Source organism: Corvus kubaryi, unplaced genomic scaffold (assembly GCF_017639235.1).
Source record: "Corvus kubaryi isolate FWS band 111438036 unplaced genomic scaffold, C.kubaryi_AGA036_p1.0 114, whole genome shotgun sequence".
In the NCBI taxonomy this organism is placed as follows: domain Eukaryota; kingdom Metazoa; phylum Chordata; class Aves; order Passeriformes; family Corvidae; genus Corvus; species Corvus kubaryi.
Genome location: NW_024580653.1, coordinates 8,089 through 21,379, shown reverse-complemented (window position 1 = coordinate 21,379; position 13,291 = coordinate 8,089). Strand labels below are relative to the sequence as shown.

Genomic DNA, 13,291 nt, shown 5'->3' with positions numbered 1-13,291 from the left:
CAGGTCAGTTTTTTATAGTGGATGTGTGCATCTGGTTGACCTTGCAGCATTTTGCTGAGGGTATAAAGCATGAAACATGCTTAATTGTAGCTTAGTTTTCATTTATTGTCTGTAGCAGAAATTATAAGTGGCCTCATATCCTTTAGATAAAATAGACTGCCCTTGCTGGACAGCAGTGAGGATGGGTGCAGTGATAATGAAGTTGTATCTAAAAGAATATAACTCTCTTGTTTACATTGAATAAGCGGATACAGATTGATTGGTATCTTCCTTTGCTTATGAGCTGTTTGTTTTGACTTAACGTGAAACTCTCTAGGCTTTTGAACCTACCAGTTACATAGGTAAGCTGTGGAACTCCTCGCCACAGGCCATGAATACCAAAGATTTACATTGAATCAAAAAGTGACTGGCTACCTTCTTGGGAGGAAAAGCATTAAGATTCAGGGAGTACAAAGACATTTTCTCTCATTAAAAAAAATCACTGAACTGCAAGTTGGTGGGTGGGCGGGTATAGTAGAGCAGTACACCTCAGGGGTTACTTGTTCCTGTATTCTCTATCTGGTTTTGCCCACATTCATGGGTGGTACGGTGGACCATGTGAAGTCCTGTATGTTCAACATCTCCTTTCCTTTTTCAGGAGCATCTGGAGTGGCCATTAATGCTACATAATCATAGCAGTGTCTTTCTGCCAAATGAGAAGGAGTTGTTGGTTATTGGTGGTGGTGGAAACTGCTTCTCCTTTGGGACACACTTGAACCCAGAGCCTGTCGCGCTGAGCCTCAGCAGCATCCTGATCAGTTGCTGAGTGGGACCTAGCAGGGCTGAACCATGCTACTGTGCTGTGGGGAGACATCTATTCACTATAGGTCCAAAAGCAGCACAGTGTTTCCACAAAGGTTTTGTATCCAGAATGCGTTTGTGAAGGTGGGATCAGGAGGGACAGTTACAGCAAGGGATTCACACCTGTCTCGGTTTTGGAGACAAACCTCCAGGAGAAAACACTCCGGAATGAGTGTCCCCTCCGAAGGGAAAAGGGCCTCCCCTTTTCCTCCACCAATAAGACAAGTGGGTCACAGCAAGTGAAAATGGAAAAAAAAAACCCAAACAAACAGTTTATTAACACACATGCAAAACAGGGTAGAACAGGGTTAAAAAAAACCCAAACCCTCAAAATACAACAAATTCCCGGAGAGGGAACAGACACCCGGGCTTGGACCAGCTGGGGCCACCCCGCGGGCTCCCCGGACCAGTGAGGAGGGAAGGGAGGCAGTGAGGCAAGGGGAAGGAAAGGGAAAAAAGAACAAGAAAAAAACTCCACAGAACCTTTTCCCAGCTAGCTGGAACATAAAGGAAACCAAAAAGTAGCACAGTGCTCCCGGCACACCCCCTCCCGAGCCCTGCCGAGACCCGTGGCTCCGGCCCCGCCCCTCGAGTCCATCGTAAAGAAACAGCGTCCTTGGGCACTGAGCGGACGGGTAAGGAATAAAGCAGCTTCATAACGTCACCCCAGAACAACACCTCACTGGCCTTTGCTTTTTTACAGCTCTTTGTGTTCTGTAAATAAAGTACCTCAAAAGCAGCTGGCAGCAGTAGTCTTTAGAGGTGAAGAGCAGTGTGGTTTGGGGTTGGAATGCACCATAAAGATGATCCTGTTCCACCCCCTGCCATGGGTAGGGAAACCGCTAGATCAGGGTTCTCCAAGCCCCATCCAACCTGGCCTTGAACACTTCCAGGGATGGGGCAACAACAGCTTCTCGGGGCAACCTGTGCCAGTGCCTCACTACCCTCACAGGAAAGAATTTCTTCCCAATATCCGATCTAAACCTGTTTTGTCTCAGTGAGAAGCTGTTCTCCCTTGTCCTGTCACTCCAGGCCCTTGTAAATAGCCTCTCTCCATCTTTCTTGTTGGCTCCCTTCAAGTCCTGCAAGGCCACAGTTAGGTCACACCAAAGCTTCTCTTCTCCAGGCTGAACAATCCCAATCCTCAGCCTTTCCTCATAGCATAGTGATGCTCCATCCTTTTGATCATCTTGGGGTCTCCTCTGGACTGGCTCCAACAGCCCCACATCCTTCCTGTGCTGGGACCCCAGAGCTGGAGGCAGCACTGCAGGTTTGGTCTCACCTGAGCAGGGCAGAAGTGCAGAATTCCCCCTCCCCTGCTGCCCATACTGTTGGATCAGCCCAGCACACAGGGCCAGGGCATGTCCAGGCTCTCATTCACCAGCACCCCCAAATTCTTCTTGGCAGGGCTGTTCTTGATCTCTTCATCCCCCAGCCTGGATTGATGTAGGGGGGTGTTCCTGGTCCACATGCAGCGCAAACACTTGGTCTTGTTAAACCTCATGAGATTCCCACAGGCCCTCTTGTTGAGCTTGTCCAGGTCCCTCTGGGTGGCATTTGGTCCTTCAGGATGTGGAGCTGCTAGAATGAATCCAGAGGACCCCACAGAGATGCTCGAAGGCTGGAGCCTGTCTGATCTGGAGACAGGCTGAGAGAGCTGGAGATGTTCCAGCCTGGGGAAGAGAAGGCTCCAGGGAGACCTTAGAGCCCCTGACTTCAAGAGAGCTGGAAATGGACTTCGAACAAGGGCCTGGGGTGCCAGAACAAGGGGGAATGGCTTCCCTCTGCCAGAGGGCAAGGTTAGATGGGATATTGGGAACAGATTCTTTGCTGTGAGGGTGGTGAAGCCCTGGCACAGGTTCCCCAGAGAAGCTGTGGCTGCCCTGTCTCTGGAGGTGTTCATAGCCAGGTTGGATGGGGCTTGGAGCAACCTGGTCCAGTGGAAGGTGTCCCTGCCCATGGCAAGGTGGTGGTTGGTACTTCCAACCCAAACCAGCCTGTGATTCCATGAAAGTCTGACTGCAAATTGGTTGTTGGATGCAGAGAAATTGTTAACATTTACTTTGCTTTATTTTCTTCTCTGTTTCTTTTCTCTCATCCAGTATTTTTGGAATTTGTTTCTATTTATTAAATTATCTCACCTTATGAGTTTCTTTGTCACTTTTTTTCCTTACTGAATTGCCAGCTGGGGTTAAAACACAAGACCCTTCCCCAGCTCCATTGCCCTTCTCTAGATACAGTCCAGCACCTCAATGTCTTTATTGTTGTGTGGGACCCAAAACCGAATACAGCATTCAAGGTCTCACCTCACCAATGCCCAGCACAGGGGCATGATCACTGCCCTTATGTCATGGAGGCTCACGAAATCGAGACAAATCATCTGTTCAAAAGAGATTCTATTTTATGAAGTAGTTAACCTCCCCCCACTCCCAGCAATTATAGATCCAACAACAACTGAAAACAGATTCTTGATGTCAAATGAAATTGTTACGACCTGACTGACTTAAAGAATCCTGAAGGTTTCAGCAGGGCAATGTGGAATGGACAGTCATTGTGCCCAAGGCAGCAAGGGCTCTCCCTTGGGCTCCTGTGGACTCCCAGGTACCCAAAAGGGAGTTCTGACTGCCCCAGGATGACACACAGGGGGGCTCTGCCTGCCCCACACTGTCACAAAGAGGGTTCTGGCTGCCCCATGATGTCACACAGGGGACTCTGCCAGGCTATAAAAGGGGCCCCACAAGAACAGACAGTGGTTGCTGGGCACAGCAGTCTGGCAGTGTCTTGGCAGACAACAGCCTCAGCCTCTGCCTCCCCACCAGGGTTGGATTCCCATCACTGGGACACCGAAGGTCACTGGGGAACATCTTCACCAGCCTGTGCTGGTGACCTGAACTGCCAGGGACGGTGCCATGGGGTTCCTCAACATCTTCACCATGGGTGAGCTGGTGGCAATCACGATGGTGGTGCTGCAGCTCATCCTGGTCACTGCCGTGCTACGGGACAAGTGTCTGTGGGTAGGCGGCCTCTGATCTGCTGTGTGGGTTGGGCTGGGCTGGGCCATGTGGGTTTGGGGTTGGTGTGGCATGCGTGGCAGGACAGTGTGAAGCATCCTGGGGAGCTCCTCTTGTCTCACCCCTCTGTGGTTCTTGCAGAGGATCCGTCAGAACTCAGAGCATCCAAGCACAGCGAGAGGCCGGCTGGAGGGGCAGAGCAACGTGGACAGGGCACAGAGATCAGCAGACACTGAGCTGCCCCATGGCAGTACCCCACACAGTTCCATGAGCTCCAGGAGGCATTTCCCAAGGTTCATCCGAAGCTCTCGGGACTCCCAGGCGCTCTTCGAGGAGCACCGCAAGGAGCTGGAGGCACAGCTGGCCCAGTGGCGATGGGGCAGGGGGAGCACCAGGGTGGTCCATGCTGATGTGCAGGGGAAGCCAAGGCTGCTGGGGGCCAGAGAGCCTCCCCAGTGCCTTGGAGTGGAGTTGGTGAGGCCAGACATGAACAAGGTGATAGAAAAGGACAAACATAAGAACATAAGACAATGTAGCAGCAACAGCTCCATGATGCTGCAACACAGAAGATCTGTGGCAATAGCCAGGTTGCTCCCTAGACTAGTGGTGATCATGAATCCCATTGTATTGGAAAGCAGCAGCAGCAGCAGCAGCAGCTCAATGGAGCTGGAATACAGCACCAGCACTGCTGCTGGAAGGTTCCTGGGGCAGCTTACTGCCCGGCTTCAGAGACACCTGGAAGCCTTGCAGACACGCTATGTTCAGCGCCGCCGGTGCTTCTCCATCCGCTTGAAGTCTCAGTGGTGGTGGCGGTGCTGGACCCAGAAGAGAAAAAGGGTGTAGTAATCATGAGTAGTCAGAGAGGGGTAGGGGAGTAGGGAGTTTCAGGAACTGCCTGGGACAGTCCTTGGGCCTCTCCAGATCCCTCTGTAGAGCTTCCTGTCCTCTGGCATACACACATTCCCACACAGCCTGCTGTCCTCTACAAATTGGCTGAGGGTCCCCTCCTCCAAGTCATCAGTAGAAACAGGACTGGTCTCAGTGCTGCCCAGGGGAGCCCCACTGGTGACTGGGTACCAGCTGAATCAAACTGTCCCCTACCACTCTCTGGACCTGGCCATCCAGACCCTTTTTTACAGTGAACAGTGGACCTGTCCAAGCCATGAGCAGCCAGTTTCTCCACAAGAATGCTTTGGGGAGCGGTGTCAAAGGCTTAACAAAAGCCCAGGTAAACACTGTCCCTAGCCTTTCCCTCTCCCACCAAGCAGGTCACTTTGTCATAGAAGGAAAGCTGTGGACAATCCAGGAAACTTCATTTCACCCTGCTTTAAGGATAGAATGAAGGACCCTGGGAACTACCAATCTGCCTACCAGCCTTCCCTCTGTGTCTGGGAAGATTCCCACTTTGAGATCTGCTCTTCCCCTGATTCTTACCCATAAACCCTCAACCCTTTCATCACCACTGTCAATTCCTAGACAGTCAGAACATTCCCTCATATACAGGGCTACCCCACTGCTTCTCCTTCTTTGCTGAGCCCTTCTGAAGAGTTTGTCTCCTCCCAACTCCTTGTGCAACACCAGCTGGCAGGGTGGTGTGAGGAGCAGCAAAGGCCTTGATGCTCAGCACTGATTGAAACATCCTGGGGTTATCAACAGTCTTTTCAGCACAAATCCAAACCATGGGCCCACTGGAAGAAATGAAACTCTTCCTGCCCAACTCAGCAAGTTCTCCACCCTTTACTATTACATGTTGTGTATGTCCTGCTCAGGTCCCACACCATCACAACACATCCTCACCACTCCTTTGCCCATGAAATGTCTGGGAAATGTCCATCAATCTCCAGAGCTGGGCAGCAGCTGTCCTATGGAACCCGTGAGGAGGAGGGTGATGGAAGTGGAGGACCTTGTAAAGCCAGACAGGAGAAGCAGCTCCATGGGGCTGTGCAGCACCGTCACCATTGCTCGGGGTAGAAGTGGTTCCCCAGGTCTTCTGCTTTCCCCTTTTTAAAAATGGGGGTTATATTTCCCTTTTTCCAGTCATCAGGGACTTTACCTAACTGCCACAATTTTTCAAAAAATGATGGATAATGGCTTGGCAACTTCTTCTGCCAGCTCCCGCAGGACCTGGGGATGTATCTCATCAGGTCCCATGGACTTGAGCACATTCAGGTTCCTTAGATGGTCTTGAATCTGATCCTCTCCTACAGTGGGCTCAGGGTGTTCATTCTCCCAGTCCCTGCGTTTGCCTTTCTCGACTTGGGTGGTGTGGCTGGAGTACTTGCCATTGAAGACTGAGGCACGGAAGTCCTTGAGAACCTCAGTCTTCTCTTTGTGCAGGGTAGTCAGGTCTCCTGTTTCCTTCTGAAGAGGGCCCACATTATCCCTACTCTCTTGCTTGCAACATATCTATAGAAGCCCTTCCTGTTATCCTTAATATCCCTGTCCCTGCCTTCCCCTTAATCTTCACCCACAAGCTCTCAGCAGGCTCCTCGTACTTCCTGAGGCAGAGTTCCATATCCATAGAGGGCTACATCCCCTCCTCATCTCTCTAGCCTGTCTTTCCTAAAAAGCCTAAACCCTTCCATTCCAGTGCTCTAGTCATGGGAGCTATCCCACCATGTCTCTGTGGTATTCTGCTTTCCTTTTCACTTGTTGGTCATTGCCAGTGCTTGCTTTTATTTATATGAGAAAATTGCCAAGGAGTTTGGTTAAAAATGGGTGTCCCGGTTTGAAACAAATTTGGAGGAACGTCCAAAATAAATGTCCTCTGATAGAAGGCAGGTTACAGCCGCCCTCCCCCACCAGGTTCAGAAAGAATTTTCCTCGGAGGAAAGTGAAAGGAAAAAAACCTATTTATTTAACAAACACAATGCATGCATGCACGGGAAAAGAATAATGCTAAATAATAAAACCTCTCGCTGTGCAGAGAATCTGGCTAGATTTCCAAGTCCTTTGAGGGTGTGGATTTCTCCTCTGCGGAGCTGGGGTTTGGCGTGGGCCCCTCCGGGCCTCTGTGGAAAGGCCTCCCAGTGAAGTTCTGATGTTCTGGTGTTCTGAACAGTTCCAGAAGAGATTAAGAAGCCAAAGTCCCAGGACAAAAAACTAGCTAAAAAGTAAAAGGAATGTAGCTCTCTTCCCTGCTACAGAAGCGGAGCTTATCTGTGTTTTGAACACAGCGCCGAAGGAAGTCCACCGGCTCTCCCCCCTCTCCCTTAAAGGTACAGAAAGGCACAGGATTCATATCTGGCATAGGGCAGACAATAGAGAATACAGCATCATACAGTCACCCCACGACAATGGCTTTCCCAAGTGTTTGGAGGAGATGAAAGAACCTGAAACTGCTTCTTCTGAAAAATCCATAAGGGTGGGATGCTGTATGAAGCTCACTGCCATAACTAGCCAGTAACTTCAACTGATATTTTAACTATTAAAAATGTGACTTTTATCATGAGTGTATGTGTGTGTAAAATACAAAAAACTGTGGATCTTTCTCCATTCTACAAACCTTTCTTCCCTCATCTACATCCTAGGAAGCCATTTGGCCCCGCCCCTCACCTCTGGCTCCAACCCTGGGTTTGTGGTCCCACCCCCTCTCACACTGCTCCCCCCTCTTCCCTCCCCCCTTGCCTCAGGGGAGTCTCCACCTCCTAATGTGCAGCGGCCTCAGGTGTCGCCAGTGAGGATGAGGAGGGGGCAGACGCTGCTGGTGGGGGATCCGTGGGTCACCTGGGCGCACCTGTTGCAAAGAGCTGCCGGAGGGAGGTGGCCGAGGGCGTGATTCCAGGGAGTCTCTTAAGGAGTCTCAAGGACTGATAGTGAGAGCATCTCACAGGGGCTGGGGAGTACCTGCAGCATTGCTCAAAGAAGCTGTTTATCTGAGGTCAGTACATGCTTTGATCAGTGCAGGGCCTTCCCCTCAAGAAATGCATGAGCCAAGCCCAGCAAGGTAGAGGAAAAGACACAAGTTCAGCTTAGGGAGCTGCACAGGTGAAATCCCATGGATGTGCCTGGAGCACGGCCCTCCCCAGCAGCTTTTCTTACAGTTAAATCCTTTAAAAAGCTAAAAGCTGATGCTCAGTACTTTGGGATCTGGCTCAAAACTGCGGAGAGGATAAACTCCCTTACTGGAACTCAGGCAGTGGAGTGCTCACAAGCCAGCAGCCAGATTGCTTCTTGTTCAGCTTCAATTCAACGTTGGCTTTTTGTTGTTGTTTTGGTTGGTTGGCTGGTTTTAAAGTATTCTTAGAGATGCTACAAGTGGAAGAAGAGAACAGAAATAGAGTGGAGCACCACTGGCACAGTAACTGATATTTTACTGTTCCTCTTTTTCTTTTAAAAATTTATGTAGATAACATGAACTTTTAAACTCTGTGATTTGGGAGAAACACTCTTTTTTCTCCCTCTCTTTGGAAGAGATATGCAAGTCCTGAGCCGTTGGGCCAACGCTTGCTGCATTTTGTTTACGTTTTTACAATCAAACAAGGGGCTGATAAGATTGACAAGGAAGATACAACTCAGGAGCTCACTAGGCAGCAGCCTCCAAACTCTTTGGGTGATGCAGTAGAGTATGAAGACTGTTTTCCAGTGCGAGATTAATCCATAATAACATGCTCACTGACATAAAAGTCACTTCTTATAAGCCACTTCTTATTTCCTGAAGTGCAGGAGCTGAGGTGTTTGACAAAGCCTTGGCAGAATGATGAAGTATATCCCTGTCAGATTTCTCCTTCTCCTGCTAGCAAGAGCAATCCATCTTCTTTAAGGGTTTAGTTCCTTTGGGATTGTGTGTAGTTTAGAGGGAAAACAGTACCCAGGAGCATTAATTATTTTATCTTCACTGCTTTTTTTCCTTGACGTGTGAGGTCTGAACTGGGAAGTGAGGTCAAAAGAATTTCTGGGGGTCGGAGCCTGAATGTTTTAGAATTAACACTGGAGATTCAGCTCCCTCTATGGTCAGAAGAGGGGGAGACACCTTCCTTCAGGATGTCTCTCCAGGGAATGCTTTTGCAAAGTTTTCTCTTGTAACGGCTGAAGTTTTGCCTCTCCCTGAAATTGCGGTGTAGATCCCACTGGAGGCAGTAAATCTCTCAAATGTATGAGCTTGGGCCTACACACCTGCTAAGGTGTGACTAGAGGTGTGAGAGCTTTTGCAAATGAATTTGGAATAATGAGAATCATAGAACCACTGAGGTTGGAAAAGCCCTCTAAGGTCATCGAGTCCAACGTGTGCCCAATCCCTACCTTGTCACCCAGCCCAGAGCACTGAGTGCCAGGTGTTCCTCGGACACCTCCAGGAACGGGGACTCCAAACCTCCCTGGGCAGCCCCTGCCAAGGCCTGACCACCCTTTCCAGGAAGAAAGTCCTCTTGATGTCCAACCCTGGTGCGGCTTGAGGCCATTTCCTCTTGTCCTGTTCCTGGTTGCCTGGGAGAAGCAGCCAATCCTCACCTGGCTACACCCTCCTGTCAGGGAGTTGTAGAGAGCAAGGTCTTCTCTGGGCCTGTTCTTCTTAGGACTGGTATGGAATCACTATTTTGCATTAAAGGACAATAAGCAGATGTTTTGAAAAAATACTTTGAAATGTTTTTGCATTGCCCTGGAAATCTGCCAAGAAATGGAGTTGCTTACCAGGTTAGGTGTTCTTGCCTGCAACTTCCCAGGGGCTGCTGGAGGTGGGATGAGGCTATTGCAGAGGAATTACAAGTACGTGGTTTCTCACTCAGGAGACTCTGGGTTTACTGTAGTTATGGGACTGGTTTTCCAGACTAGAGGAACCCCTTAAAGGACTGCAGAGGGAGGTGGAGATGGGATTTGGGGTTTGCATCCCCACCTCCTGAGCACACACGGGGTTAGATGCCCCTTGGCAGAGCTGTAAGGTGTAATGTGGGCAGCAGCTCCTCCTCTCTTTGGGGGCCTAAATTGAAACGCTCGGGAGCCAAATCACCTCTGAGCTGCTCTGTTGTGAGCAGGAGAGGAAGGGACACCTCCAAAGGCCACACAGCTCACTCATAGTCAGAAAAATCCTACTGCTGAACCTGGAACCCCCCCAAGGATGCCCGGGACCCCCCGGGCCCCTCTGTGATCCTCGACAATGCACCCCCCCATCATCAGACCATGCAGGGTCCCCCAGTGTTCTGCCAGTGGGAGCACTGGAAGAGATACTGGGAACACTGGGAGGGAACTGGGAGGAAACTTCCCGCCACTCTCCAGCTTGCAGCAGCCCCAAGTGCGACCAGTGAGGAGGAGGAAGTGCTCCCAGTGCCCCGCCCCCCCCCCCCAAAAAAAAAAGGGGGGGGGGGGTACGAGAAAAAAAAGGCTTTAAATGGTTGAACTTAGGAGGATCCCACTTCATCTACGATTTGGAGGGTCTCAATTGAAGGAACACACAACGTTTTCATGATTTTGTATCTCAGTTGGCAGGGAATCACCGTTTTCCATTATTTTCATATCTAAATGGAAGAAGAAAGCCTTTATGGTGCTGTTTGATGGATTTGAATTGAGGGAAACCGCCCCGTTTTCATCATCTTAAGGTTAAAATTGAGGGCAAAACACCACCGTCCCTGGTTTTAAAGGGCTTCCCTTGAGAAGAACCTCTTTATGTGCCATTATAAGAGTTCCATCGAGGGGGGACCCTCATTTGAAGGGACCTTCATAGAGGAAAAATGTGTCCAAAAGACCCCAAAATGGTGTTTCTTGAGGGAAATTGAAGAGGGAGCTGCATTTCCCCTCATTTTAGGAGGCTAAATTGAGCAAAAGTCCCCCTTGATTCACTTTTTATTTGGGTTTAAATTTAGGGGAGACCCTTCTTATGCATCAATTACGGGTCTAAATTGAGAGGGAACCTCCGTTTTCCCCTTGATTCAAGGCTTTGAAATGGTGACTAAAGGGAGTTTTCCCTTAATTCATTAAGAAATTGAAAAAGAACAGTAAAGATGAGCTGGCGCTGCCGGTTTGGACTCAATTTATCTGTCGGGATTGCAAACTCCGACAGACACCGAGCTCCGACAGACGCCCAGCAGTGACTGTGTCACGCCCCGACAGATCAAACAGGGGCTGGAAGCTCCATGGAGCAGCTCAGCGCCTGCTCCACTCTTGCCCTCCAAAGCCCGGGATGGACTAGTGGGTCTGGACACATCCCCATTGAGGGGGGCAGAGCCGCTGCTCGGGGGCCCCGGGGGATCCTTTATCCCCCTCGTGCAGCAGCGAGCTGCCGAGGAAAAAGTCCTCGTTCCTAGGCTTGAACCCCTGCAGGTTTACCTCTCATTCTCTTGCTCTGATTTGTTTGACAAGAAATTCAATTTATTCCCGCCAGTCGTGTCTCTTACTCCAGTGACCCGTGAGTGACCTGTCTAGGCCCTTTTCCCGATCCTCAAGTCTTTCCTGATGTGTTCTGTTCCCTGCCCAGGGTGAGGAGGAGAGGGACAGAGCGGTTTTGCTGCCACCAGGTACCTGGCCAGGCCCAGCCCACCCCAATAATCCCTGCGATAATTCACGCCACCATTACCCAGGCGCGCGGCGGGTCCGGCTCCGCGGGCAGGCGGCTACAGTAGTTCAAAGTGGGCAAACTGGGACGGAGTGAGAGGAAGCAGGTGGTGCCGGTGGGTGAAATGTCTCTGCTGCGACCTGCCTGGGAAAGGAGGAGGGAGAACCTGGTGCAAAGTAAAGGGGAGAGAAAGAGGGACAAGGCTGGAGCTGTGGAAGGAAGCGGAGATGGCCAAGGGGCAGCTGAGCATTTTGCTTTCCAACTCTAGGGAGAAAGAAAACGCTGTCAAATCCATCCAGGAAAACAGAGGAGAAATAGCAGGTGGTGAAAATCGCCGGCAATTTGGATTCAATTTGTCTGTCTGAACTGCAAACGCCGACAGACACCGAGCACCGCTGGACGCCCGCTGGCGTTGCGGTGTGTCCTGCTCCGGCTGCAGCCCGCCTGGCGAGACCCCCAGCAGCAGCTGCCCGGGGGCTGCGGATCGGGCAGCAGCCAATCGGAAGCATTGCAGCGTGCGGCAGCCAATAGGAGCCCTGGCTACTCCGGCAGCCAATGGAAAGCGCCGTTTCCTGAGGGACCAGGCACAGCTCGAAGCCTCTCACAGCTGCTTCGTTTTTTGGGACATTTGTGGAAAGCTCGGAGTTCTTTTTTTTTTTTCTTTAGCTTCCCTTTTCCAGGACAGGAGGGATTCCGGCGCGGGGGATATCCCGCCTCGGGCGCTTCTAGGCGGTTTTGAAGCGGGGGGAGCCCACCGCGGCAGTGGCGGGAAAAGGGCGTGCGGAGTATAAAAGGGGGCGCCGGCGTCGCGGCCCCTCAGTCGGGGGGCGGCGGCGGCGGCGGCAGCGGGAGCGGGAGCGGCAGGAGCTCCGCGGGCTGGCCCGGGTGCGGGGACGCCGCCCTGTGCGGCCGAAGGCGCCGGCCCTGAGGCGCGGGGAAAGCGGCGTGGCAGCCGCGCATCGGCTCCGTCATCGGCAGCGCCGCTTCGTGTCGGTAGGGAGCGGGAGAACGCGGCGGCGGGCGGTGGGTGGTGAGTGCCGTCGGCGAGACGGGGCTTGGGCCGCCTGCGGTGTGCGATGTCCCGAGAGCAGCATGGGAGGCCCCCGGGGAGCGGCGGCGGGCGCGGCGCTGTGGGAGCCGGCGCATGTCCCCGAATGAGCCGCCCGGCGCAACGCGCGAGGTGCCAATGAAATAAAATAGAACACGGTAAAGTGCCAGAGAGGAGCCGCACCTAGAGGGCTCTCCGCCCCTGCCCTGTGTCACTTAGAGAGCTGCACCGCGAGACCGTCGGGGCAGCACTGCTGGTTAAAAAGAGCAGCACGGGAAAGGCTGGGAAGTGTGAGCGGAATGAAATATTGAGAATGGTCTAAGAAATATTGTAAAGGTACTGCAGCAGGAGTGGCCGCTGCCCCGTGTCACTAAAAGAGCTGAACTGAGGGACCCACGGTGCTCCCAGTATGGCCCCAGTGCCCTCCCAGTGCTCCCAGTATGGGCCCGGTGCTCCCAGTATGGCCCCAGTGCTCTCTCAGTGCTCCCAGTATGGCCCCAGTGCCCTCCCAGCACTCCCAGTATGGCCTCAGTGCTCCCAATAAGGCCCCAGTGCCCTCCCAGTGCTCCCAGTATGGGCCCAGTGCCCTCCCAGCACTCCTAGTATGGCCTCAGTGCTCCCAGTATGGGCTCCAGTGCCCTCCCAGTGTTCCCAGTATGTCCTCAGTGCTCCCAGTATGGCCCCGGTGCCCTCCCAGCACACCCAGTATGGCCCCAGTGCCCTCCCAGTAAGGCCCCAGTGCTCCCAGTATGGCCCCAGTGCCCTCCCAGTGCTCCCAGTATGGCCTCAGTGCCCTCCAAGCACTCCCAGTAAGGCCCCAGTGCTCCCAGTAAGGCCCCAGTGCCCTCCCAGTATGGCCCCGGTGCTCCCAGTAAGGCCCCAGCGCCCTCCCAGTGCTCCCAGTAAGGC

The 13,291-nt window shown here is 52.2% G+C and overlaps 2 protein-coding genes and 1 long non-coding RNA gene across 3 annotated transcripts in view; 2 read left to right on the top strand and 1 right to left on the bottom strand.

The window, feature by feature from the left end:
* The window catches only part of LCMT2 (leucine carboxyl methyltransferase 2), a 19,198-nt gene extending 17,517 nt beyond the window's left edge, over window positions 1-1,681 (top strand). Inside the window, exon 13 of the mRNA XM_042015189.1 lies at window positions 638-1,681. Coding sequence (XP_041871123.1) covers window positions 638-805 — 168 coding nt within the window. The 3' untranslated portion in view covers window positions 806-1,681. The remainder of the gene's footprint in view (window positions 1-637) is intronic.
* LOC121658760 overlaps window positions 1-6,679 on the top strand; it is a 23,889-nt gene extending 17,210 nt beyond the window's left edge. Inside the window, exons 2-3 of the mRNA XM_042016451.1 lie at window positions 2,750-3,854; window positions 3,993-6,679. Of these exons, the coding sequence (XP_041872385.1) occupies window positions 3,750-3,854; window positions 3,993-4,694 (807 nt within the window). The 5' untranslated portion in view covers window positions 2,750-3,749 and the 3' untranslated portion in view covers window positions 4,695-6,679. The remainder of the gene's footprint in view (window positions 1-2,749; window positions 3,855-3,992) is intronic.
* The window catches only part of LOC121659448, a 26,996-nt gene that overhangs the window by 6,403 nt on the left and 7,302 nt on the right, over window positions 1-13,291 (bottom strand). The window contains exon 2 of the long non-coding RNA XR_006014348.1: window positions 1,765-1,776. This is a non-coding gene — a long non-coding RNA (uncharacterized LOC121659448). The remainder of the gene's footprint in view (window positions 1-1,764; window positions 1,777-13,291) is intronic.